The sequence below is a fragment of the Lissotriton helveticus genome, chromosome 1_1 (assembly GCF_964261635.1).
Source record: "Lissotriton helveticus chromosome 1_1, aLisHel1.1, whole genome shotgun sequence".
NCBI lineage: Eukaryota > Metazoa > Chordata > Amphibia > Caudata > Salamandridae > Lissotriton > Lissotriton helveticus.
Window position 1 is genome coordinate 2131442326 of NC_136057.1, and position 20309 is coordinate 2131462634.

The following is a 20309-nucleotide window of genomic DNA, read 5'->3' on the forward strand; positions in this document are numbered from 1 at the left end:
CTCCCATACTACAGTATGCTTTCTTTCCCAGGTTAAGAATAAGCATGTTCGGTCTGAGATAGACTCCGGCTAGCGTAGGCCACAGTGTGTCTCTGCATCAGGCTGTTCAATGTGTTGAGCATGGATCGTGCCCAACCCCTTCGGGTTTGCATCCACCACAATCTCTGTATGCAATTTTGGATCAAAGTAAGCCATTTCAGTTGTATTTTCAATTGTGTGTTTTATTTTCTTGAAATTTCTGTCGCATTCAGATGACCATTCAAACGGAACATCTCGCTTTGTTAGTTCGGTTAGAGGGGCGCTCACCATGGCAAAATCACAAATGAACCTGGAGCAGTAGCTGGCCATGCCTAAGAAGGATTGCAGCATGGTCACATTTTCTGGAGTGCAAGTAGAGGACAATGCTTGAACCTTTTTGGGCTTCAGGAGTCCTCCCCTTTTCAGGGAAAATTAGGCCAAAGAATTTAAGTCTGTTTTGTGAAACTCCCACTCCTCTGTATTTAGTGTGAGACCTGCATCAGCAAGCAGACAGCAATACTTGTGTGAGTGCTTTATTGTGTTCCTTTCATGTATCCCCAAACACCAGTATATCATCACTGTAGTTAAAAGCATGTGTGACAGGGTGAATTATTAGAAGAATGTCATCTTGAAAGATTTCTGCAGCTGACGACACACCAAAACTGAGTCTTATATCTGAGCAAATCAACATACGTTGACAAAGTAGTAATGTACCTACAGTTGTCTTACAGTTCAAGGTAATGACATCCTTTGTTCAAATCAAGGCGGGAGAAGACTTTGGCACCATTCAGCTGCGTGCATGTCCACAATGTGTGGACTTGGATATCTTTCTCTTTTGATTGCTTTGTTGACCTGTTGTATATGAAAATAAATGCACACTGAATCTCCACTCTCCCTTTATTGGCACCACTACAAAGGGCGAAACCCAAGGTATTGGACCAGTAGAGCGCTCAATGGTGTCATTCTTTAACAGTGTTTCTAGTTCTTTCTCAGCGGCTTCCTGTAGGTGAAATGCAATTAGACTCTGTCGCTGTTCAACTGGGAATAGCTTCATTAATGTGAAGCTGCACCTTGATAGTCTTAAGTTTCCCAGGTCCTTGAAATAATGTCGGGAATTGACTCGCTATTTCTGAATGAGCATTCAAGTTGTAGTTAATAGAGATCAGGCCCATGTCCACAGCAGTATCGAAACTTAATAAACATGCACTCGACTAAGTAACTGGGAAGACCTGACTTGGCGCTTCCACTGTCTTTTTCTTGTCCATCATTGTCTCCACAAAGGACCCTTTGCACCTCATGGGCTAGAAGCTGCCCAGTTGTACACTTTTGTTCTGTATGGTGAGAGAGGTGGTATCTGAGACAATTCTAATGTTTATGGACGCACCACTGCCTATAATAAAAGTTGTAGGGCAACCATTCACCTTGAGTGTGATTTTAGGGCAATGTCCAAGTGAAGGTTGCTTGATGTGATGATTCTTTAGATTTGTGTTTTTCTTTGCAAGCGACAAATCCTTCACGCGCCCAACAATTTGTGACTGACCTCACCTTCGCACATTCAGCTTCTTCCCTGTCACTCGATGACGTCAACAAACCTTTGGAAGATTAATTGGATAACAATCGATTTTGTTTTATTTGCACTTGCCTTAGTTGATGTTGCCGTTTAGCCTTGTGGGAGTGGCTATAGTGCTTCTGTAACTTTCTAAAATCCATCTTCTTATCTCTCCCTAATGCATTTAGTTTCTCTTTCTCTGTGCAAACCGTTACAAAATGTTCTTCCCCACAGCCTTTGCATATCATGGCAGGACATTTACCTTCATGTGGAAAGAAGAATCATCAGCGGAAACAAAAGTTCTTTTTCTTCAGAGGCCTCACACTGAGGGCCTCTACCTTGTGTTTCTACTTACTTTTCTTGCTCTATGCGGATTCATTTTGGGTTGTTCCAGCTTACATATTAGCAGCTTGTCGATCAGCACGTTCCTCAGGTCTTGCAGCCATGAGCACTTTCTTGAAACTGAGAATTTCTCTCAGCATGCGTTGTCGTAATGAATCAGAGAGGCAGCCATTGATAACTCTAAGACTGGCTTTTTCATCCTTGAACTAATTGAACTTGAAGTGCGTTATAAGCACATCAGGTCTCAACAAACTCATCCATTGTCTCACCCAGTTTTTCATCTTGCTTGGTTGAAAGTGTACATTTCATAGTTGGCATTGGACTGAAATTTGGACTCCAATGTCTTCTTGATTTGATTGTATGATACTTTATCAGCTTGTGATTAATTCTTTATCACTTCTTTTAGTCTGTCACCTGCAAGGTTCTTTAAGTATGGAAACAAACCAAACTAGGAGCGCTTGTATCCACAATGTACCAATCAAATCTATGGGATATTACATAAAACAATGCATACAATGATTCCTTCTATTATTACAAATTGAGTTGATGTAGCATTCAAATCATATTATCATATCAAATGGAGTCACATATTCATGTTGAAAGTTCTTCTTTTATTATTCTTTAAAGACTTCATCAGGGTTTATTAATTAGATTAAATGGACATCACCATCTACAAAAGTGTCACTTCAGTCAATAAGGTAAAAAGTATTAAGTCCTCCCTGTAGGGTTTCTATCAAATGCCAAATGATATCCAACCCATTCTGGGCTGGATGTCATTTGGCGTTCCTCGATGGAATAATGGGATATATTCGCGTGACAAGAATAGCAATAGTATCCCGAAATTACACAAATTCCACTGGCATAATTTAACTTTCACCCAGGCGTAGTTTCTGCAGAGATATCTCAGTTGAAACGCTCAAACTCCCCCCCCCCCCCTTTTTTTTAGGCATTGCTAGGGTATAACTTACCCAGTTTATGAAAGAGAATCCTGCATTTAGCAGTTTGTTAGTTGTGGTGAGAGTAAGCATTGTTTGAAAAAAGTGTTCTCATTGGTTGCCTTGTTTAACATGCCGGAAAATGTGTGTGTGCAGACTGACATTTTGAGAATAACTGCTGAAGAGAGCAGGGGCTGACGGGATGTCTGACCAGTTTCTCTGAGGAGTGAAGTTGAATAGCTTCCTCAGGCTAAACACTTACATCCAAGTTTTCTTGGGCTCATCCCCTAATACTGGGGAAGGGATTCACTTTAGGAGTTTTACCTTGAATCCCAGGTGGGTGTCAAGAAGTATGTCCCTAGAAATGGATGAGAGGAAGACTCGGTGTAAAAAGGTTCTCAGGTGCACTGTAGAATGCCACAAAGTTTAGGACTTGTCACTGCTTGTATTATCACCCACCCCTCTTTTGTGCGTTTTACTTGACTTATTCCTTGTCTGTGCTTTTTATCATTTTTGTGGTGCACCAAAGGTCAGAGATTAATGTAAAGATTACATTGACATCTTATTTATATTGTGTAAAAACGTATTTACATCAGTCACTTTTCTTCGCACATCAAAATTAATTACATGGCTTAATGAAGTTGTGGCATGCAAATCACAGGACGTGTTGACGGTTAACTCTATTTGACCCATCATACTGACATTCTTACATGCCAAAGCTTAATGGGGGTAACATGGGATGTGCGATTCCTTTAGTGGGCTTGTTGACTTTGCAGTCGATGGAGCTGCCACGGTTGTACTTCAGCAGCCTTACATTGAGAACCACTATTTTTATTGGTTCTTCACCAGTACTGACCGAAATCCCTTAATCCAATATCACTCAATCATATTTGCTTAAAGTGCGTAATCGCGTACTGATTCATTAGCCACCCTTCCTTAAGTTTCCCTTGCCTGCTTATTCAGATCAGCTGTATTTTTTATAACGTCACTTTTGAAAGAGATTTGCTGTTTTCTCCTTTCGAAATTGTTTGAAGTAGTATCCAGTTGTAGGGGCTTGTTCATAAACATTCGAATGATGTCAGCTTCTTAGACGTTTTGATGTTTACTTAACATAACTTTTTCCTGTTACTTAACTTTCCTTTTCACCGTTTGCCTGTTTTTATGCATGGAAGTATGTGTGTGTGTGTGTGTGTGTGTGTGTGTGTTTGCATGTATTTGCTATGAACACTTGCGTTCTTCACCTGAAAGCTTTGGCCATTTATTGATCTAAGTAGAGGGCACTAAGAAAGCATGTAGATGTTACACTATTGTTGGAGCCTTCCAAAGTTTCTTCCGACGTTACCCCTTGCTGCAATGTAATGAGCTTTTTCGACCTGGAAGACTTATTGTTACCAGTATTGTGACATACACGTGGATTGGGCTTTAGATCCACCCCAGAGTAGTATTTCTCTCGTACATTATTGTGCTGGCTGTTGCGGTGTATTCTTTGGTTTTCCATTGCAATGCATGAGGGATTATTTGTTTTTTATCACAAAAAAATACACCGTCCTTATGCAGTCAGTTAATTTTCAAGCAAGCACTGTATATATAAAACAATAGTTTTTGTTAATTCTTTCATTAAACGAGCCTTTTTGTTTTCATTGCTACCTCCATGTCAGAACTTGAGTGCAAGCCTTAGCATAACATGGGCTCCTATTAGTATTTCCATTTGTAGGTCCAGCCTGAGCCAGCGTGCAAGCGCTGCTCTGGTGATGATCTGTTGTAGTACAGTACGGAGAGAAGCCCCGCCCACTCCCCCGCCCATATTTTTCATTAGCTTGTATTGTATTTGCATTTGTATAGCGCTTACTACCCCAGACAAGGTGCCAAAGTGCTTTTTTTCAGCGAGTAGCACGCTACTCCGGGACCCATAGAGGATTAGTGTTGAATTAGTATAGTGAAACATGCAAGTAAATTTTAAGTGGTGGATAGGTTAGTCCGTTATTTGGATTAGGACGAATAGCAGAAGGATAGAAGAGGGGGAAAAAAAGTTTGTATTTATATAGCGCTTGTTACCCCTGATGGGGTGTTAAAGCACGCTAATCCGGAAACCCATAAAGGATTAGTGTTGAATTAGTATGGTGAAATATGAAAGTAATTTGAGTGGTGGATATTAGTCAGGTATTTGGAGTGAGAAGGATAGCGGAGGGGTAGAAGGGGAAGAAAGGTTTGCATTCATATAGCACCTGTTACGCCTGATGGGTGTGAACCGCAACTGATTCCTACGGGATCTTAACCACCACCGGCAGTAAAATAGAGATAAATGCAGGATGCTTCATGCCGTTCTACAGAAATCTCACGCCCAGAAACAGCACATTCCAGTATCAAAGTTATACCAGAGCCCATCATTAGTAAAGAGGCAACGAATGCCACTGTGCTACAGGCATGAATGGAGTCGCATGCTGCCCCAACCCCCTCTTGAAAACTGTACCATCTATAAAACCATGCAGAGATCGCCTAAGTGAAAGGGGAGGGTGTGAAAGGGGAAGAGACTGAGACAAGACGTGGAATATACCATGAATTAGAACCTCACCTTAAGGAAAGCAACGTTTTTGTCTTGGTTTATTTGCACAGCCAGCACAGGGTTTCCTGGGGTCTGCGTCAGACCTCCAAGGCGCATCTGGGCGTTGAAGAAATCCATCATGGCTTCCTTGTATCTGTGTCCTTTGTAAATGCTGGCTTCTGATTCGTTTGTAGGCTTGTTAGTACCTCTTTAGTATGGTCTTCTCTTCATTTCAACTTCCCTCGGTTACTGGCCCCTTTGGTTCTTACACTGTACGTGTACTATTTTTTACACTCGCAGGACGCCAACTTGGCATGACGGCTGCTTTTGCGATTTGGGGCACTCTTCATTTTAATAGTGGTTGCCCCCACACATCGCTCACGGACTCCCGCTTGGCCCTCCACCTTTCCGCAATATTGCAGGACAGAGGAGTAGCTGGTCTTGTTTGTTTTTCAGTTGCAGGTAAAGGCCCCATCTCTGAGACCCCACTTCCTGTGGCACTGTGTGGTGTAATAGTTAAGCGCCCGTAGCATTACAAAGAGAATTAGGGAGCCATATTCTGCCTGTGCGAAGAGCTGCTGGCGGCCATTCCGTGGAGCTGAGTTAGGCGGCGGAGCGCGACGTCTCACTCAATACAGGAGCCCGTGTAGACCGGATACTCTATATACATTGCATTGAACTGCAGCGCAATGCGATAGCTATTCTCCCATGTGCTGACTAGCTTAGAGTGCCTTTTCCATACTCCGTTTGACCGGTGATGGCATCACTAAGTCATTGTATCCTTCATGTTGAGCGCCGCGTCCAATTCTGAGACACTGCGTTCTTTCATTTTTTTCTTTTTTATAACTTTTACACAACGAGCATGGAGCCTGCTTTAAGGACACCACGCTCTGATAAAGTAAAAAAAAAACCAACAAAACGATTGCAGCGTCCTTGACCCGGGCACCGCGCTTAGTGTTAAAGTTAAACAAACATTTGCAATGCAATAGGACTCACATTTACGCGAGTTTCAGCTATTGGCATTGTAACTGACAATGCCTTTTATTTATGTTTTAAAAACCAAAACGTAAATAAAAGGCATTGTCGTTTACAAGGCCAATTGCTCAAACTCGTGTAAATGTGAGACCTATTGCATTGCAAATGCTTGTTCCCCTTCCGGTCAAGTTGTTTTTTTCTTTCCCCCGCCCCCCCACCCCCGCTCCTAACGGTGGAGGGATGTAAATATTTTTTGAAAATAAAACAATTAAAAAATAACGTATTAGCTGCTCCCGATGGCATTTCTATTAAAAGGCTGCTTGTGGGGTTTTTTTTTTTTTTTTTTTTTAAATCTGTTAGCTTCTCATCGTGGCCAGTGGCCCAAGTATTTATCTTTTTTAAAGCAGCATTTATCATAGTACTATGTTTAATTCTAAGTCGTAGAAATTGGCAACATTTTTTACAGTCCTGTATTTATTTTCATTGTCAGAAACAAAGACAGGACTGCAATGACCTCTTCTTGAAGCAAATAGGACTATATTGAAGGCAAGGGAGACTACAATATAGTCCTGGTTTTGTTTATATGTGAAACGAAGATTCAAAGGGGAATTCACCAGGTCTGACTTTAATATGCTAGTTCATGCAAGCACACTGCATTCCTTTATTTGCACTGTTCACAACTGTAAAGCTAGGCCTATTCGCTTTGATGATGTTTGTTTCAAGATGTGTACAATTAATTAAAAATGTGATAAATACAGCTCTTTTGCCTGTATTAAACAATGCCCTCTAGAAACTAGAGTTGTCCCTTTCTCATATGTCCCATGCAGCAGGGTTACCTGCAAGAACAAACCTCCGTCATATACACTGACATTTTGCGTGATGACAAAGGGCAAACATACCCTCAACTATTTCCTGATGAATCATGCTGGGAGCGCTTACTCTTCAATACCAACTTATGTCCCAATTCTATTCTTCTTATACGTGCATTTGCTGTGTGCCTATCTGGAAGTCTGTCTTCCAAACTATCAAGATAGGATCCATTTGAACGTTCACAATTCATTCACCGCAAAGTCACTATAGCTCATATTTATAGATCATATTTGCAATAAAAACCTTAATAGTCTGGAATTTCATTTGGAATGTAGGTATTCAATTGTAAAGCAGACTTCTGCTGAAACATCTCATTCCATGAATTGTTTAGTTTGTCTTTGTAAACTCTCTAAGTTTACTTGAATATATGTAGGAGCCCTGTTATGTACAAAGCAGTCCTTATGCAGCCGGCTTTGTTTAAAAGACAAAAATATGGAATACAGATATGTTTGCAGAATATGGTACCACGCCTCAAAATGCCATTAGAGTGCGGAATTAATGAATGAAAAGTTACTATCCATTATGAAGGCAAAACTACTTCTTACCCTTGCATATGGAAGCGAAGTCCAGTTTGGGAAAGATGCTGGGGTTTTGGATAGGCTCCAAACGCGTGGATATAAAAATGTTTTTTTCACTTCCGCATCATGCCTCGCCGGCGCAGGTTCGATTAGAATTCGGTTTATAACAGCAACAGCTTCATAGAAGATAAGTCATGAGAAGAGCCTGGTATCAAATTTGGCGTAACCGAGAAAATGAAATCAATAATGCACTCTGGAATGCGTTACAAAGTGATCTGCAGTCCGCCTACTATGCATATCTTCAAACCTCACTACAAATAACTAACGTGGTAGATCTTTAGCAGAAGAACCTTCCTTACTCCACTTTCCAGCAAATCTTGAAGAAGGGAGCAAAGCAACATTCATTACTCGAGGACACGGCTACCCTGAGCAGGCGGGCACATGCATGCATGCATGGATGGTCTTGCAATCCTATGTAAAACTGCAACCGGCGGCATATTTGGCTCAGCCATTTTCTTACCAGCTAAAATCTACATTTATAGCCATACGCTTTGGTAAATTGCCATAAAATGCAGACCAGCCAAGTTGGAAATATCAGGGCCCAAAATCATGTTGGCTCTGTGGAGCACCAACGCAGGATTTTTTTCACTTAGTCTGGATCTGCCTAGCTTTAGGCGAGGATCACCGGATATTGTTAAGGAGGCCAATTCAATACACGAGGTGTCAGCTCTTGCAGAACTGCAATATTAAAATGCCTTGACCCGGAAGATCTACAGCTGAACTGTTGTTTGATCAAATTCCTAATTAAACATGAGGAAACATCAAATCCAGACTAGTGGCCAGGCTAAACGGTTGCATGATGTAACATTGGAGACTATGCTAAGGGGGCCACTTAACGCAAGAGGTAGCTACTCTTGAGGAACTGTTATATCAAAAAACCCTGGCAGGGAAGATGTACAGCCTAGCCGTGGCTTGATTGACTCTATAGCCTAGCAGAGGAACATTCAAAACAAGGCTAGTGGCCTAGCTAAATGGTTGTTTGATGTAACGCTTGAGATTTTGTTTTAAATATTAGGCACTTTTACCAAATGCTTTGTGTTAGACCTGTCTGGCTTTCTGCGTAGTCCCTCCAATTTATTATTTATTTTGTCCCCTTTTTGCCCCTCATACCTTAATTAATTTTTGTGTCCACTAACTTTTTCTAGGTGTTGGTCAAGGGGATAGGTGTTCTTTTCCCCCCTCATAGTTTTTCACCTCAGGCCTAGAGGCCTGTTCTGACAGGAATATAGTTGGAACCACAAAATGGTGGCTACTAACTGCCAAACCCAGAACTTGCCCATAGACTAGTATAGGGCGTTCCAGAACTTTCTGGTCCCTTCTGGACTCCTGAGGGTCAGCCTATAAAAGGCGGAATGCTGGACAGCCATTTTGTCTGTCAGTGAGGAGCAGTTAGAGTGAAGGCTGAGGTCTGGTAGGGGTAGGATCCTGAAGGGTGGATTGCTCTACAAGAGTAGCCCTCTGTCAAGGCTTTCCCACCGCCCATTCCTGTTGTCCTAGCCAAGCTAGTTCATCCTGCTGACCCTGGACAGTTAGGTGTAGGGGTTAACTTTCGTGATCTGGGAACTGAATTAAGAGGTCTCCTGTGCCCCTAAATCTGTCCAGTAAGGAGGGCTGGTGGTCTAGTGCTGGAAAAGTGCACTGTGGCTTAATCCTGTGGGAGCCCCCTTTTGATCCCCCCTCCCTCCCTAGGGCAAGTAGTAAGCTCCTGGCCTGGGTAGCGCTGGGCTCCTCTTACCAGTATCTGGACTTGAAGTGAGCAATCACTCTCCCAACTGTCAAGGTGGCGGAGAGCGGAGAAAGGTCCCATTAGGCCTGGGCAGTCTTGTGAGGCTATCGCTGTGATCGGGACCCCGGGGGCGCCTTCCGCGCTCTGTGACAGCGCCCGGCTGGATCAGGAGAGTGAGAGCGAAGTGCTCATGTCCGGCGCCAGCGCGCTAATTTCCCACAGAATTGGGGACTGCCTTGCAGGAGGGGCCGAGCAGGCCCGGTGCGGAGACACTATACCTCCGCGCATGCGCAGAAGAACCCGTGTGTGAGAATCGACGATTTCCGCCGCTGAGGAGAGCTGAGAGGAGGAGGCGGCTTCGTCGGTTGCTGGGGACCGATCCGAGCGCCGAGGGACAGATCCTTGTCAGTGAGGAGCAGCCCTGTTGAGTGGCTGAATCACCGTGACAGCGCCTCGGTTTTGCTCCTTGGAGGGCCTCCGCTCCTCTGTGAGGGGGCGGGAGGGCCGATCAGCTGAGGAGAAGCGTCTTGAGGCACAGAGGGTGAGCGGAAGAACCGCCTGCTGGCCACCCTCGCAAGTAAGCAGGGAAGAGTGAGGGGTGGCGAGGGAGAGCTGGTTAGGCCTCCTGATCGTCTGGCTTCCTCCTCACACTGGGCAACCCTGATTGAGAGGAAGAGGGTGGAGGGCCTGAAAAACGAGTGACATAACTTCCCAAAACTGACCGATTCAAGAAGCCTGGCTTTACCTGTGGGGTGAAAGGAATATAAAGGCCTCATTTAACCCCTGGTTCTTGACAATTAGTGACAACTTGCCCCCCCTGATGGAGTAGAATTATGTAGGAGTAAAAGCAGAGTACATTGTGTAATTATCTGATCTATGAAAATATTAGTGTTACCTGCCAGACATGGTTATAGTGCTTGACTAAATGTAATGTACTGAAAAAGCTAGTTGATAATTTGCTTAGCAGTTTATAAGGTATATTTGCTATTTCCAAGACAAACTGAAATGTCCTAAGCTGTACATTTTGGAACAAAAGAGCAGAGATATTATTTTTTTTATAAACCAGTACATATTTTTACATACATTGGTGTAGTGTCCTTTTTGTGTGCTATTGCGTGGATTCACTGTTGGGTGGTTTGCAACCTTCACACTTAAGCCTCTAGTATTGTGTCTTACCCTAGGCCAGGCTACCCTAGGTAACCTGTCATCCCAGGTTCCAACACTTTGTTTACATTATACAGGAAGAAGTGTACATTTTATGATAAGGAATAATTTTCTCTTTTAGAGAACAAAAAAGGGAAACGCCCCTTTTTATGGATATTTGTTTTAATGATGCTATGTACAAATTCTTGTGGTTTTAATTAACTGAACAATACACTTATTTAACCTATTGAATGAATGAATGAATGAATGAATGAATGAATGAATGAACGAAAAATTTGTAGAACACACAGTTGTTCAAAACTGTGTGTCCTGACACGAAGACCCCTAGGCTGCCTGAGTGAGTTTAAAACTGAACTGTTGGTTAACCAGTCAGGTTTTAATTGATTTGCGAAAAGCAGGCTCTGAGGTGGTAAAGCGGATGTGTGGTAGGAGAGTATTACAGAGCTTGTCTGTCTCATGTTTGAAGGACTGATTTCCACTTCCGGTCCTACAAAATCTATGCATAACCAGGAGTCTTTGACTTGTGGACCTGAGAGTCCTAGACGGAGTATATCGGGTTAGCAATTTCTGTAGGTATATAGAGCCTTTGCCCAAGACTGCTCTCTAGGTGAGAGTACGAGTTTCACTCTGCTACTGGGAACCAATGTAAGGCTTTCAGAGCCTGAATGACCGGTTGACGTCATGGAATGTTCACAATCAGTCTGGGGGCCTGTTGCTGATCGGCCTGAATGTGGTATGTTGTCATTTATGGTGACAGCAGGGCATTTCTGTAGTCCAGCCAGGAAGATAGAGCAGCATGGACAAGAGTTTTGCATGTGTCCATAGTAATATAGTCAAAGATTCCTAAGAGCATTTAGAAGAGAAAAACAAGGGTGTGCTTCTGCACCAATCTGTGCAAAGAAAGCGAGGTTTGTGCCTAATTTAATGCACAGATTTCTATCCGCTCAACTGGGCAGTCTTTGAAGTTGCAAGCATGGTTTTCCTGAATCCATTTTTTCTATTTTTCCCAGGAACTTTCAGTTCTGTTTACCTTGGCACAGCGCAATTAAAATCAGGAGAAGAAGAGAAATTTGCCTTGAAACATCTGATCCCAACAAGTCACCCTGTACGAATAGCTGCAGAACTTCAGTGCCTTACTGAGGCAGGGTAAGCATCTTTTTTGTGGTGATAAGTTATGGTTTACTTAACAGGCAAAGAACTTTCCCAAACCATTTTCTCCTTGCGCATATTTTTTATTGTGGCCCAATTTCATCTAAACTGTAGAGGTTAGATTAATAACCATGCAATAGAGATTTACTAAACTAGTATTCCTGCGTTTTACATCATTACGTAGGCAGCAGTTAAATATCAGAGTCTAGTTGCAAAGGGAAAAAAGGTGAGTTATGATGAATGTCCCCTACTGAGATTGACTTGGTCTAATCTTAATTCTGTGTATTCCAAGTATGATTTTTCTCCTGTAAATGAAAAAGAAAAATACAGTAGGAGTTAAAGTAGGGGAGTTAAATGCTTTAAAAAATGCCTAAGTGATGTAGGTAATTTCCCTATTAACAATTGTGTATTTTGTGATGGTTTGGGGGGGGGGGGGGTGGACATCACCTGCATAAAGCCCGAGGATATCTCTAAAGGATGCTACACAATACTGTCCCCACAGATTTGCAACAGCTGTAAAAATGGAACCCAGGAAAGGCGATTAGCTGAACTTCATCAAGGAGACCTTGTTCAGTGTAATGTTTTTCCACTGCAAAATAAAGGCTTACTATTGAGATGATGGTGTCGGTCTTTAAGGTGGAAAGTTAAGAGCACCACCAACATCTTGTTTTGGTTCTTCTCTGCTCCAACTCACTCTCCCTGGAACATTCAGAAATGAACCTTGCCAGCATTCTAAACTATGTAAGGCTGTAAGATGTGCCCAGCTAACAATGGAACATATATTATGCGTCTAGTGGTGGATGGAGAGGATATGGGCAGCAGGGAAGGGAATGGGAAGCTACATTGTGGCAAAAAAAAGAGGGGTGAGCGGAGGGAAAAGAGGCTTGGCTGCTGCGGCAACAACTTCAATCAATATATATCTTTATCTGTATATATATAATGTGTGTGTGTGTGTATATATATATATATATATATATATATATATATATATATATATATATATATATATATATATATATATATATATTTTCACGGAAAAAACCATAGGTTTCACACCAGTTATAGTTAGCTAAACATTTTACTCATACAAAACCATTGAAATTCCCACGTTATAGTTAGTTGGACTCACTATTACTCGCGCGCCCGCAATCCACTGCTGATGATGTCACATATTACATCATTCATGACATGGTCAGTGACATCACTGATGACATCTCAAATGACATCACTGATGACGTCTCAAATGACATCACTGATATCATCCAGTGAATGTGTGTTCCTGTACAGTTCAAATGTGTTTAACATATTGAAGAATGAGTGTCTGGATAATGGATTTAGTAGGTGCGTGACTGACTGTATGAGTGGGAGATTAAATGTGTTTTATTGAATGCTTGGGTTAGTGACTAAACTGTTAGAATGTGTGCATCATTGTGTCTGTTGTTGTGTAAGCTGCTCCATGTATTGATTAGTAGCTATATGACTGGCTATATGAGTTAATGATTGGTAACCCAAGTATTTGTATGTGAGGGTGAGTGTGAGTGGAGGTGGCTGGGAGGTGTGTCATTCTGTGCATAGATGTGTGAGCAGTTGATTCACTTGGTGTATGGGTTCAAGAGTGCATGTGGAAACAGCTGTATAGGCGGTTTACTGTGTGCATGGGTATGTTGGTGAGTGAATGGATATCTCAGTGCTACATGTCCAAGTAAGTACATATGCAAAACACAGTGCATGTGAGAGTTGGCATATATAAATGTCTATATATGATAGCCTGTGATTGCATAAGTGACTGTATCTATCAATGTGTACTTGTATCAGTGATTGTAAAAGAGAGTAAGTCTGTGTTAGTCTATGTTTAAATAAGTAAGGTTTTGTGTGCATAACTGTGTAGTTGTGGAAATGGGAGTGTGATTGATTCTTTACATGACTGACTAGGTGTGTGAGTAACTCCATGGATGAGTGGCAGTGTGTGAGTCTCTGTATAGGTGTATGAGTGCATATGTTAGTGTTGTTTTGATGAGTGACTGTATGTATGAGTGATTGTATGGGTGAATGAGTGGATGTGTGTGTAGACCTAGAAATCAGTGAGTGCGTATGTGGTAAGTGGTATTACTGTGTCAATGGTTTCAGGAATGGTAGTTTGTATTTAACACTGGGTGTATCAAAGTTTAGATTAGAGTGTAAGGAGGTGTATTGTATTATCACATGGATGATGTCATCAGTGATGTCATTTGAGATGTCATCAGTGATGTCATCAGTGATGTCACTGACCATGTCATGAATGATGTAATATGTGACATCATCAGCAGTGGATTGCGGGCGCGCGAGTTATAGTCAGACCCCCCCAGGATATTGCGGCATAGATTAGCAAATTTAGCGGCACAAAAATGGAAATTTAGCGGCACAAAAATGGAAATTTAGCGGCAATTTTGCGGCACTTTATTTTACTCCTAATCATTCATTTTCAGCCTCAAATCAATAGAAAATGTTTTAGCAGAGTATTCCACTTTAAAATAGGCATGTTTAAAGTTCTGCTCTACGGAAGCACAGCTCCAATCCTAACCTCATTTGAGGGGGTCCTATTTCTCCCTGGGACCGCCACTCCAAATATTTTTTATTGTAGAACAATAACTTTGGTACAAATGGAGACAAAACTCTACTGATGTATGGTGAAGTAGGCATGTTCAGGCAGGTTCCAGCTCTGGGTAAGACCATTCAGCAATGGGGTCCCAAATTGCCTTCACTTTTGTGCTGTACAGAACCACTTGTGTCGCCTCAGCTGGCACTGCTAGTACAGGCTTGCGACATTACACTAGTCTGAACAAAAGGGGTTTAAGACACGAGTCCTTGGGGACTAATGTGTTTTCATTCTTTTATTGGTTAATAGGTGAGGAAAAATCTGATCAATTATCGATAAGAAGTAATTTTGATCTTACCCTCCCCAAACACTTGCTACTGCCCAGTTTCAACCCTGCCCTGACTGGGAAAAACCACAGAAAAAACAGTTGACACAAAATTAAACAGGTTATTGTGCAGGAGTGCTTTCCAGTAGCTAACCAATCTGGCTTCAGAGATGGGTTAGCAAGACCTTCAAATGGATCCCCCCTCACCCCCGACTCCAGGAAAACCGGCACTCATCATCAGCAAACTGGACTACGGAAACACCCTCTACGCCAGAATCAACCAAAAAAAACTCCTCTGCAAACTCCAGACAGTCCAGAATGCCGCAGCCAGACTTCTCCTCGACATCCCGCGATATGACCACATCACCCAACTCCACCGCGACCTACACTGGCTCTTAGTTGACAAAAGGCTAACCTTCAAACCGGACCCAAATATCTCAACAAACTAATCTCCTTGCATGCTCTCAAGAGACACTTCCGCTCTGCTGACCTAGCCCTAGCCACGGTCCCCCGCATACATAGGGCCAGAGGGTGTGGCAGATCCCTCTCCTACCTCGCGGCCAAGACCTGGAATGAACTCCCCCCTCCGCATCAGACGAAGCCCCACACTGCATCAATTCAGAAAGTACCTCAAGACCTGGCTCTTCGAATGACTTACGGAGATGCTCATAGCCCCCTCTCCCCCTCCCCACCTCAGCGCCTTGAGATCCTCACAGGTAAGTAGCGTGTTTTAAAAACCCCTGATTGATTGATTGATTGCTAAGCATATTGCAGCCGGGAATAAATCTACACTGGTTGGGATGTACCAGCTCGGCAAATCATGGCAGAAGTCTACTGGCTAGAATTTTAGGAACGAGTGTGGTGTCTGTAATAGTCATGGACAGGTGTCTGTAAGATCCCAGCTGCTATGGATTTCTATCCAGCCTCAACGCCATAAGGATGGCGGCCTCCATTATAGTGCTGGGCAGCTCCCCCCCTTTGTAATTCCTCAGAAACGTCCAGGAGCTTGTCCATTAACTATCCCTGCAAGTTAATGTTAATGTAATTGATGCTCAAGTAGGAGTTATGGGGTGCTGAGCAGACAATATAATCTATTGTGTCCAGTTGTTGTAATCTCAGGCGTCTAAGTTATATTTTGAACATAGATTATACACAGAGTATGTGCCTTTGGAGGGCAGTATTTAACATTACAAGCTGTTTCAAGTGTGCAATCCATTGTGATATTGAAGTCACCACCTATCAAATGTAAAGCACCCTCTGGATGGATTTAATGTTTGATAGTTTGACCAGAGCAGAGGGATATCAACAATAAATTCACATATATGAACAATATAGAATCTTTATCGCATCTTGGTTTGTTTGGAGTCTGTCCAGCTCACTTCATCAATCAATCTGGGTTGGTAAAGCGCACTACTCACCTGTGAGGGTCTCATGGCACTAGGGGGGAGGAGGGATGGGGGTGGCTCTGTTGAGTGCTGGGGGTCATCCGAAGAACCATGTCTTGAGGTCCTTCCTGAACTGGAGGAGTGTAGGCACTTGCTGGAGGTGAAGGGTGGGGGGGTTGTTCCAGGCCTTGGCTGCGAGGTAGGAAAAGGACTTTCCTCACTTTATCGTCAAACAAGTTTAATAAGCTGATATTTGTGTTCTTTTTTGTGATTAGGGTAATGATACAACTCTTCATATTTTTAGGTAGGAAGCATATAACCTAAGTCCTTTCATGCTGAAGTTTCATTCTTGAAACACAAGATTCTCTCTTTAATTTAAGGGATATTCTATAATCTTACATATTTTAATTGGGTGATTCGTGCCCTTTGTATTAAGGGAGAAATGTTTAAATAGCCATAATCTATGGAATATGTGATGTAGAAATTGTTAGGAGAGCTAAAAAGCTTAGTGTTGGTAATAGCGCCAAATTTGCAATATTTGCATAAATATGTATGTGTTGGGGTACCATATGGGGATTTTATCTCCAAACTGAGAAAGGAAATATGCAGACGATCTAAAAGGCAAAGTCAGAAAGGGGTATACATATTAGACCTCTGAGACCCCAAAATCAGAACACTTCTGGACTGAGGACATTCTGCCAGGTATAAGAGCTGGATGCTATTTGAGAGACTTCCACTCTGCCTATTGCTTTTCATTGCTGGCCTGCTGCTTCTGTCCTGGGATTGAAAGGACTTAACTTTGCTTTCTGTATCCTGCTTCCAAGGTTCTCCAAGGGCTTGTGTGTGTAGGTTATACTTCTAAGAGCCCAGCAACTGAATTTGGCAAGTCAGGACATTCAGCAGAATAGGCCAGGCACTGGTAGGTCAAGACTTTGTTGGCCCTGAGACTTCTTAACAGGGGGCAAGCACACACAAGCCCTTGGAGAACCTTGGAAGTAGGATACAGAAAGCAAAGTTAAGTTCTTTCACTCCGATAACAGAAGCAGCAGGCCAGCTATGCAGTAACAGTTGAATATTTAAGTAACTTAGAAACTTACAAAGAAGTACAGGAAGATCACTTATTCAAGGCGCTTTCTCATAGAACTAGTCTTCTTATTCCTCCCGGAATTAAGATTCTCTCATTATTCATTCACCTTAAGATAGTATGGGGTGAAGACATTTTGATTTTTAAGAGAACCTTAGTTGGGCCTACAGGGATCAGGATTGCTAGTGCTTGGAGTGTTACAGGCAATATAGGAGTGGTGACATAAATTGGTCATGCACAAATCCTTTAGACTGATTTGCATATGGATGGGTCAAAACTGAGGTGGCGTGGTGAGCAGAAGAACGATGGATTTAACTCGGATCCTTGTGACTGGGGTGAATGTTTACATTGTTCGGCATTCCGTCCATCATTTGTCTCTTTTTCTGCCCTTAGTGGGAATGCCCAGACGTTGGTTCCGTTCTCACTGCGAAACTGGACTCCCGCTAGCCTGGCTGATGAGGGGTGATGCCCCGAACCAGGTCCCAGGATGTTTGTTTCCGGTCCAGGAGGACCTGGCTTGGCTGTTCAGGCTGAACTGTTCCCATGTTGAACAGGGTCAAGACTGATTTGCATATGGCTGGGTCCAAACTGGGGTGGCGTGGTGAGCAAAAGAACAATGGATTAAATTTGGATCCTTGTGACTGTGGGTGAATGTTTGCATTGTTCAGCATTCTGTCCATAATTTGTCTCTTGCTCAAATCCTTTTGAAAGCAACAGTCCAAAGGATCAAGTTGAGGTACCAGCATCTTTTAGTCTCAAAATAAACTTCCATTAACCTACATCCCATCACAATGTGCAGTAATGTTCAGCTCTGTGCACACAGATTTATACAAGCTGATTGATCTTTGTATTCAGTGTGGATGTGATCACATATGGGTAAGGGGTGCTACTACTTTTGAGCTTATCTGTGTGGGTCGATCTCAGGTAGGACTGTATACCTATGTTGAAAATATTCGTGCCAACATCATGGAAATACGACTGCTTGTCTTTTACAAACTGTTCTTCTGTAGCTATGATACACCTTGGACCTTGATACTTCGGACTCTCGGGTTACGGTATGTTCTTCGTTATTACCTAGTAATGAGCTGGGGTGATGTGTTATGTTGCTTTGCATAAAATAGAGTGAGTGCGGGAAAGACTGAGGGTCAGAGATGTAACACGGGATCAGAGTGATAGGGAGACCAGATTGGGCCGCCAGCTTGGAAGTGAGGGCGAGCCGCTCATGATTTTATTAAATTACTTTATTTCTTATGATCTTTTGCATATGTTTTGCCTGTTTATTTGTGAGGGTGCGATCTTCGATCCCATGGTATTGTAGCTGTTTGGCGTTATTGGTAGGCAGTGATTAATGTGCTGCTATTCAGTGATTGCAATTGTACTTCTTGTACCTGGGCTCACATCTCTTGAATGGGATGAATCTGCGAATTATTGATTGCCGTTTTCTCTTTTGTGCATTGTAGTGGCTTACTGACCTTTTGTATTGGTCTGCAGCAGCGAGGACCATTGAGCAGCTCTTAAACGGGGGGGAATAGGGGGGGTCACCAGCTTTGTTGGCAGTGCTGACCTATGAGGATCCTTTTCCCAAACTTCAGGAAACTGATCAGAAGTAGGGCTGGTTTTTGGGTGTTCTTTAGCGTTTCATCATTTGTATTCCTGTCCTTTGATGATCTAATCTGACATTAGGACAGGGCCGCGCGGCTAAGTAGCCATCTTCCTCCTCATCCAAGCCACACACCCATATTTTCTGAATAATTGAGAGAAATACTCACCCAAGTTAATTTTTAACCCCAATATTAGTCTGAAATTGTTGAGTAATGCTAGAAAAATGCCGATAGAGAGCTTCCAACTTCCATTAACGAGCATTGGCATAGCCAATAGGTCTCCCCTTTGGGTGGGACCTTATAAGTATTTATTTAGCCATGCATGCAGCACATTGTCCTGGGTGGTGCAACATCTACTGTTACTTCATGTACCAAAAACTTCATGCTGGACACTAGCATAAGAGTCCAGCAAACAGAAAAACTCCGGAAAAGTCCAGCTCACAGAGTCACTCTTGGTGACTCGGCGAATCTGTTTAATTTTGCAACATTTCTTCTGTCATCTTGTTAATTTATAAATGTATGATGACAAGGGGGCAGGTAAGTTTCTTCCTGTTTCTCTTGCTGTGCTAGTTCAGTATTTTGCAAGCGTCTTGAGTTGCTACAGGGTGAGAGTATTTTGAAGGGCAGTAATTAAAAATAAGCCCACAGAGCGGCCCCAGCTCTACCCCAGCCCCTCTTCCATTGCCCGCGACATGGCTTAGCAAGAGAAACCGGAACAATCTTATGACAGAAGAAATGTTGCAAAATGATACCGACTCGCATAGTGACTCAGCGAGCTGGCCTGCCTCTGGAAAGTTAGGGAAGGGATTAGCAGAACGGAACAGCTTTTACCTGCATGGGATCTCCGAGAGCAAAGGAGATATAGCGTCCTGGCTCTACCCTATCCTCACTTTGATTTTAGCTTGAGACCCTACAGATTTAGATTTGAGAGAGGTTTTAGTTTGAGACCTAGTCCTTTCAATGCTCGTTCGGCACAGACGCTCAGCAACCTCAAGTAAAGTTGTAGCTTATCCCCTGCTGTCCTATCTTTGACGCCGACTGCAGAGACAGTGGTACGTTGATGGAACAGTGCCCATGGATTCTCTAGACAAACGCTAGATTTGGAACAATCCGGTCCATGAGGTCCGTTACAGGAAGGATTGGAAACTCTGCATTGAATTTGTAGGGACCTCCTTGAAACAACAGTAGCTATTCAGTAGCCTTCTTTCTGATGTTGGACAGATAATTTTAATGGACTTAACTACATTCTGAAATCGCTGATGTAGTTTTCTAAGGGTCATTCAACATTCGAATCCACCGTCCTGAAGATGGTCTTAACAGATGTCTTCACTATCCAGACCGAAATGTCGACGACTACACCAATTTTCTTTGCGATTTGTTCTCTTAAGGATTTGTTTTCTGTTTAATCAGTTACATTTTCGTGCTATATATATTGTTTGGAATAGGTGTCCACATTAGTGACAATGAGTTATTTATAACAACAAATCATTT

General features: G+C 42.7%; 1 protein-coding gene across 6 annotated transcripts in view; it reads left to right on the forward strand.

Annotated features, from left to right (window-relative positions):
• The window catches only part of CDC7 (cell division cycle 7), a 212609-nt gene that overhangs the window by 36020 nt on the left and 156280 nt on the right, over positions 1 to 20309 (forward strand). For 5 of the 6 annotated variants that reach the window (XM_078646293.1, XM_078646282.1, XM_078646289.1 and 2 more), the window contains exon 3: positions 11710 to 11845. The exons of the other annotated variant lie outside the window; for it this stretch is intronic. Coding sequence is in view for 4 of the 5 variants with exons in the window: in XM_078646282.1 (XP_078502408.1) it covers positions 11710 to 11845 (136 nt within the window). In the remaining variant the exon portion in view is untranslated. The remainder of the gene's footprint in view (positions 1 to 11709; positions 11846 to 20309) is intronic. 6 annotated transcript variants of the gene reach the window in all.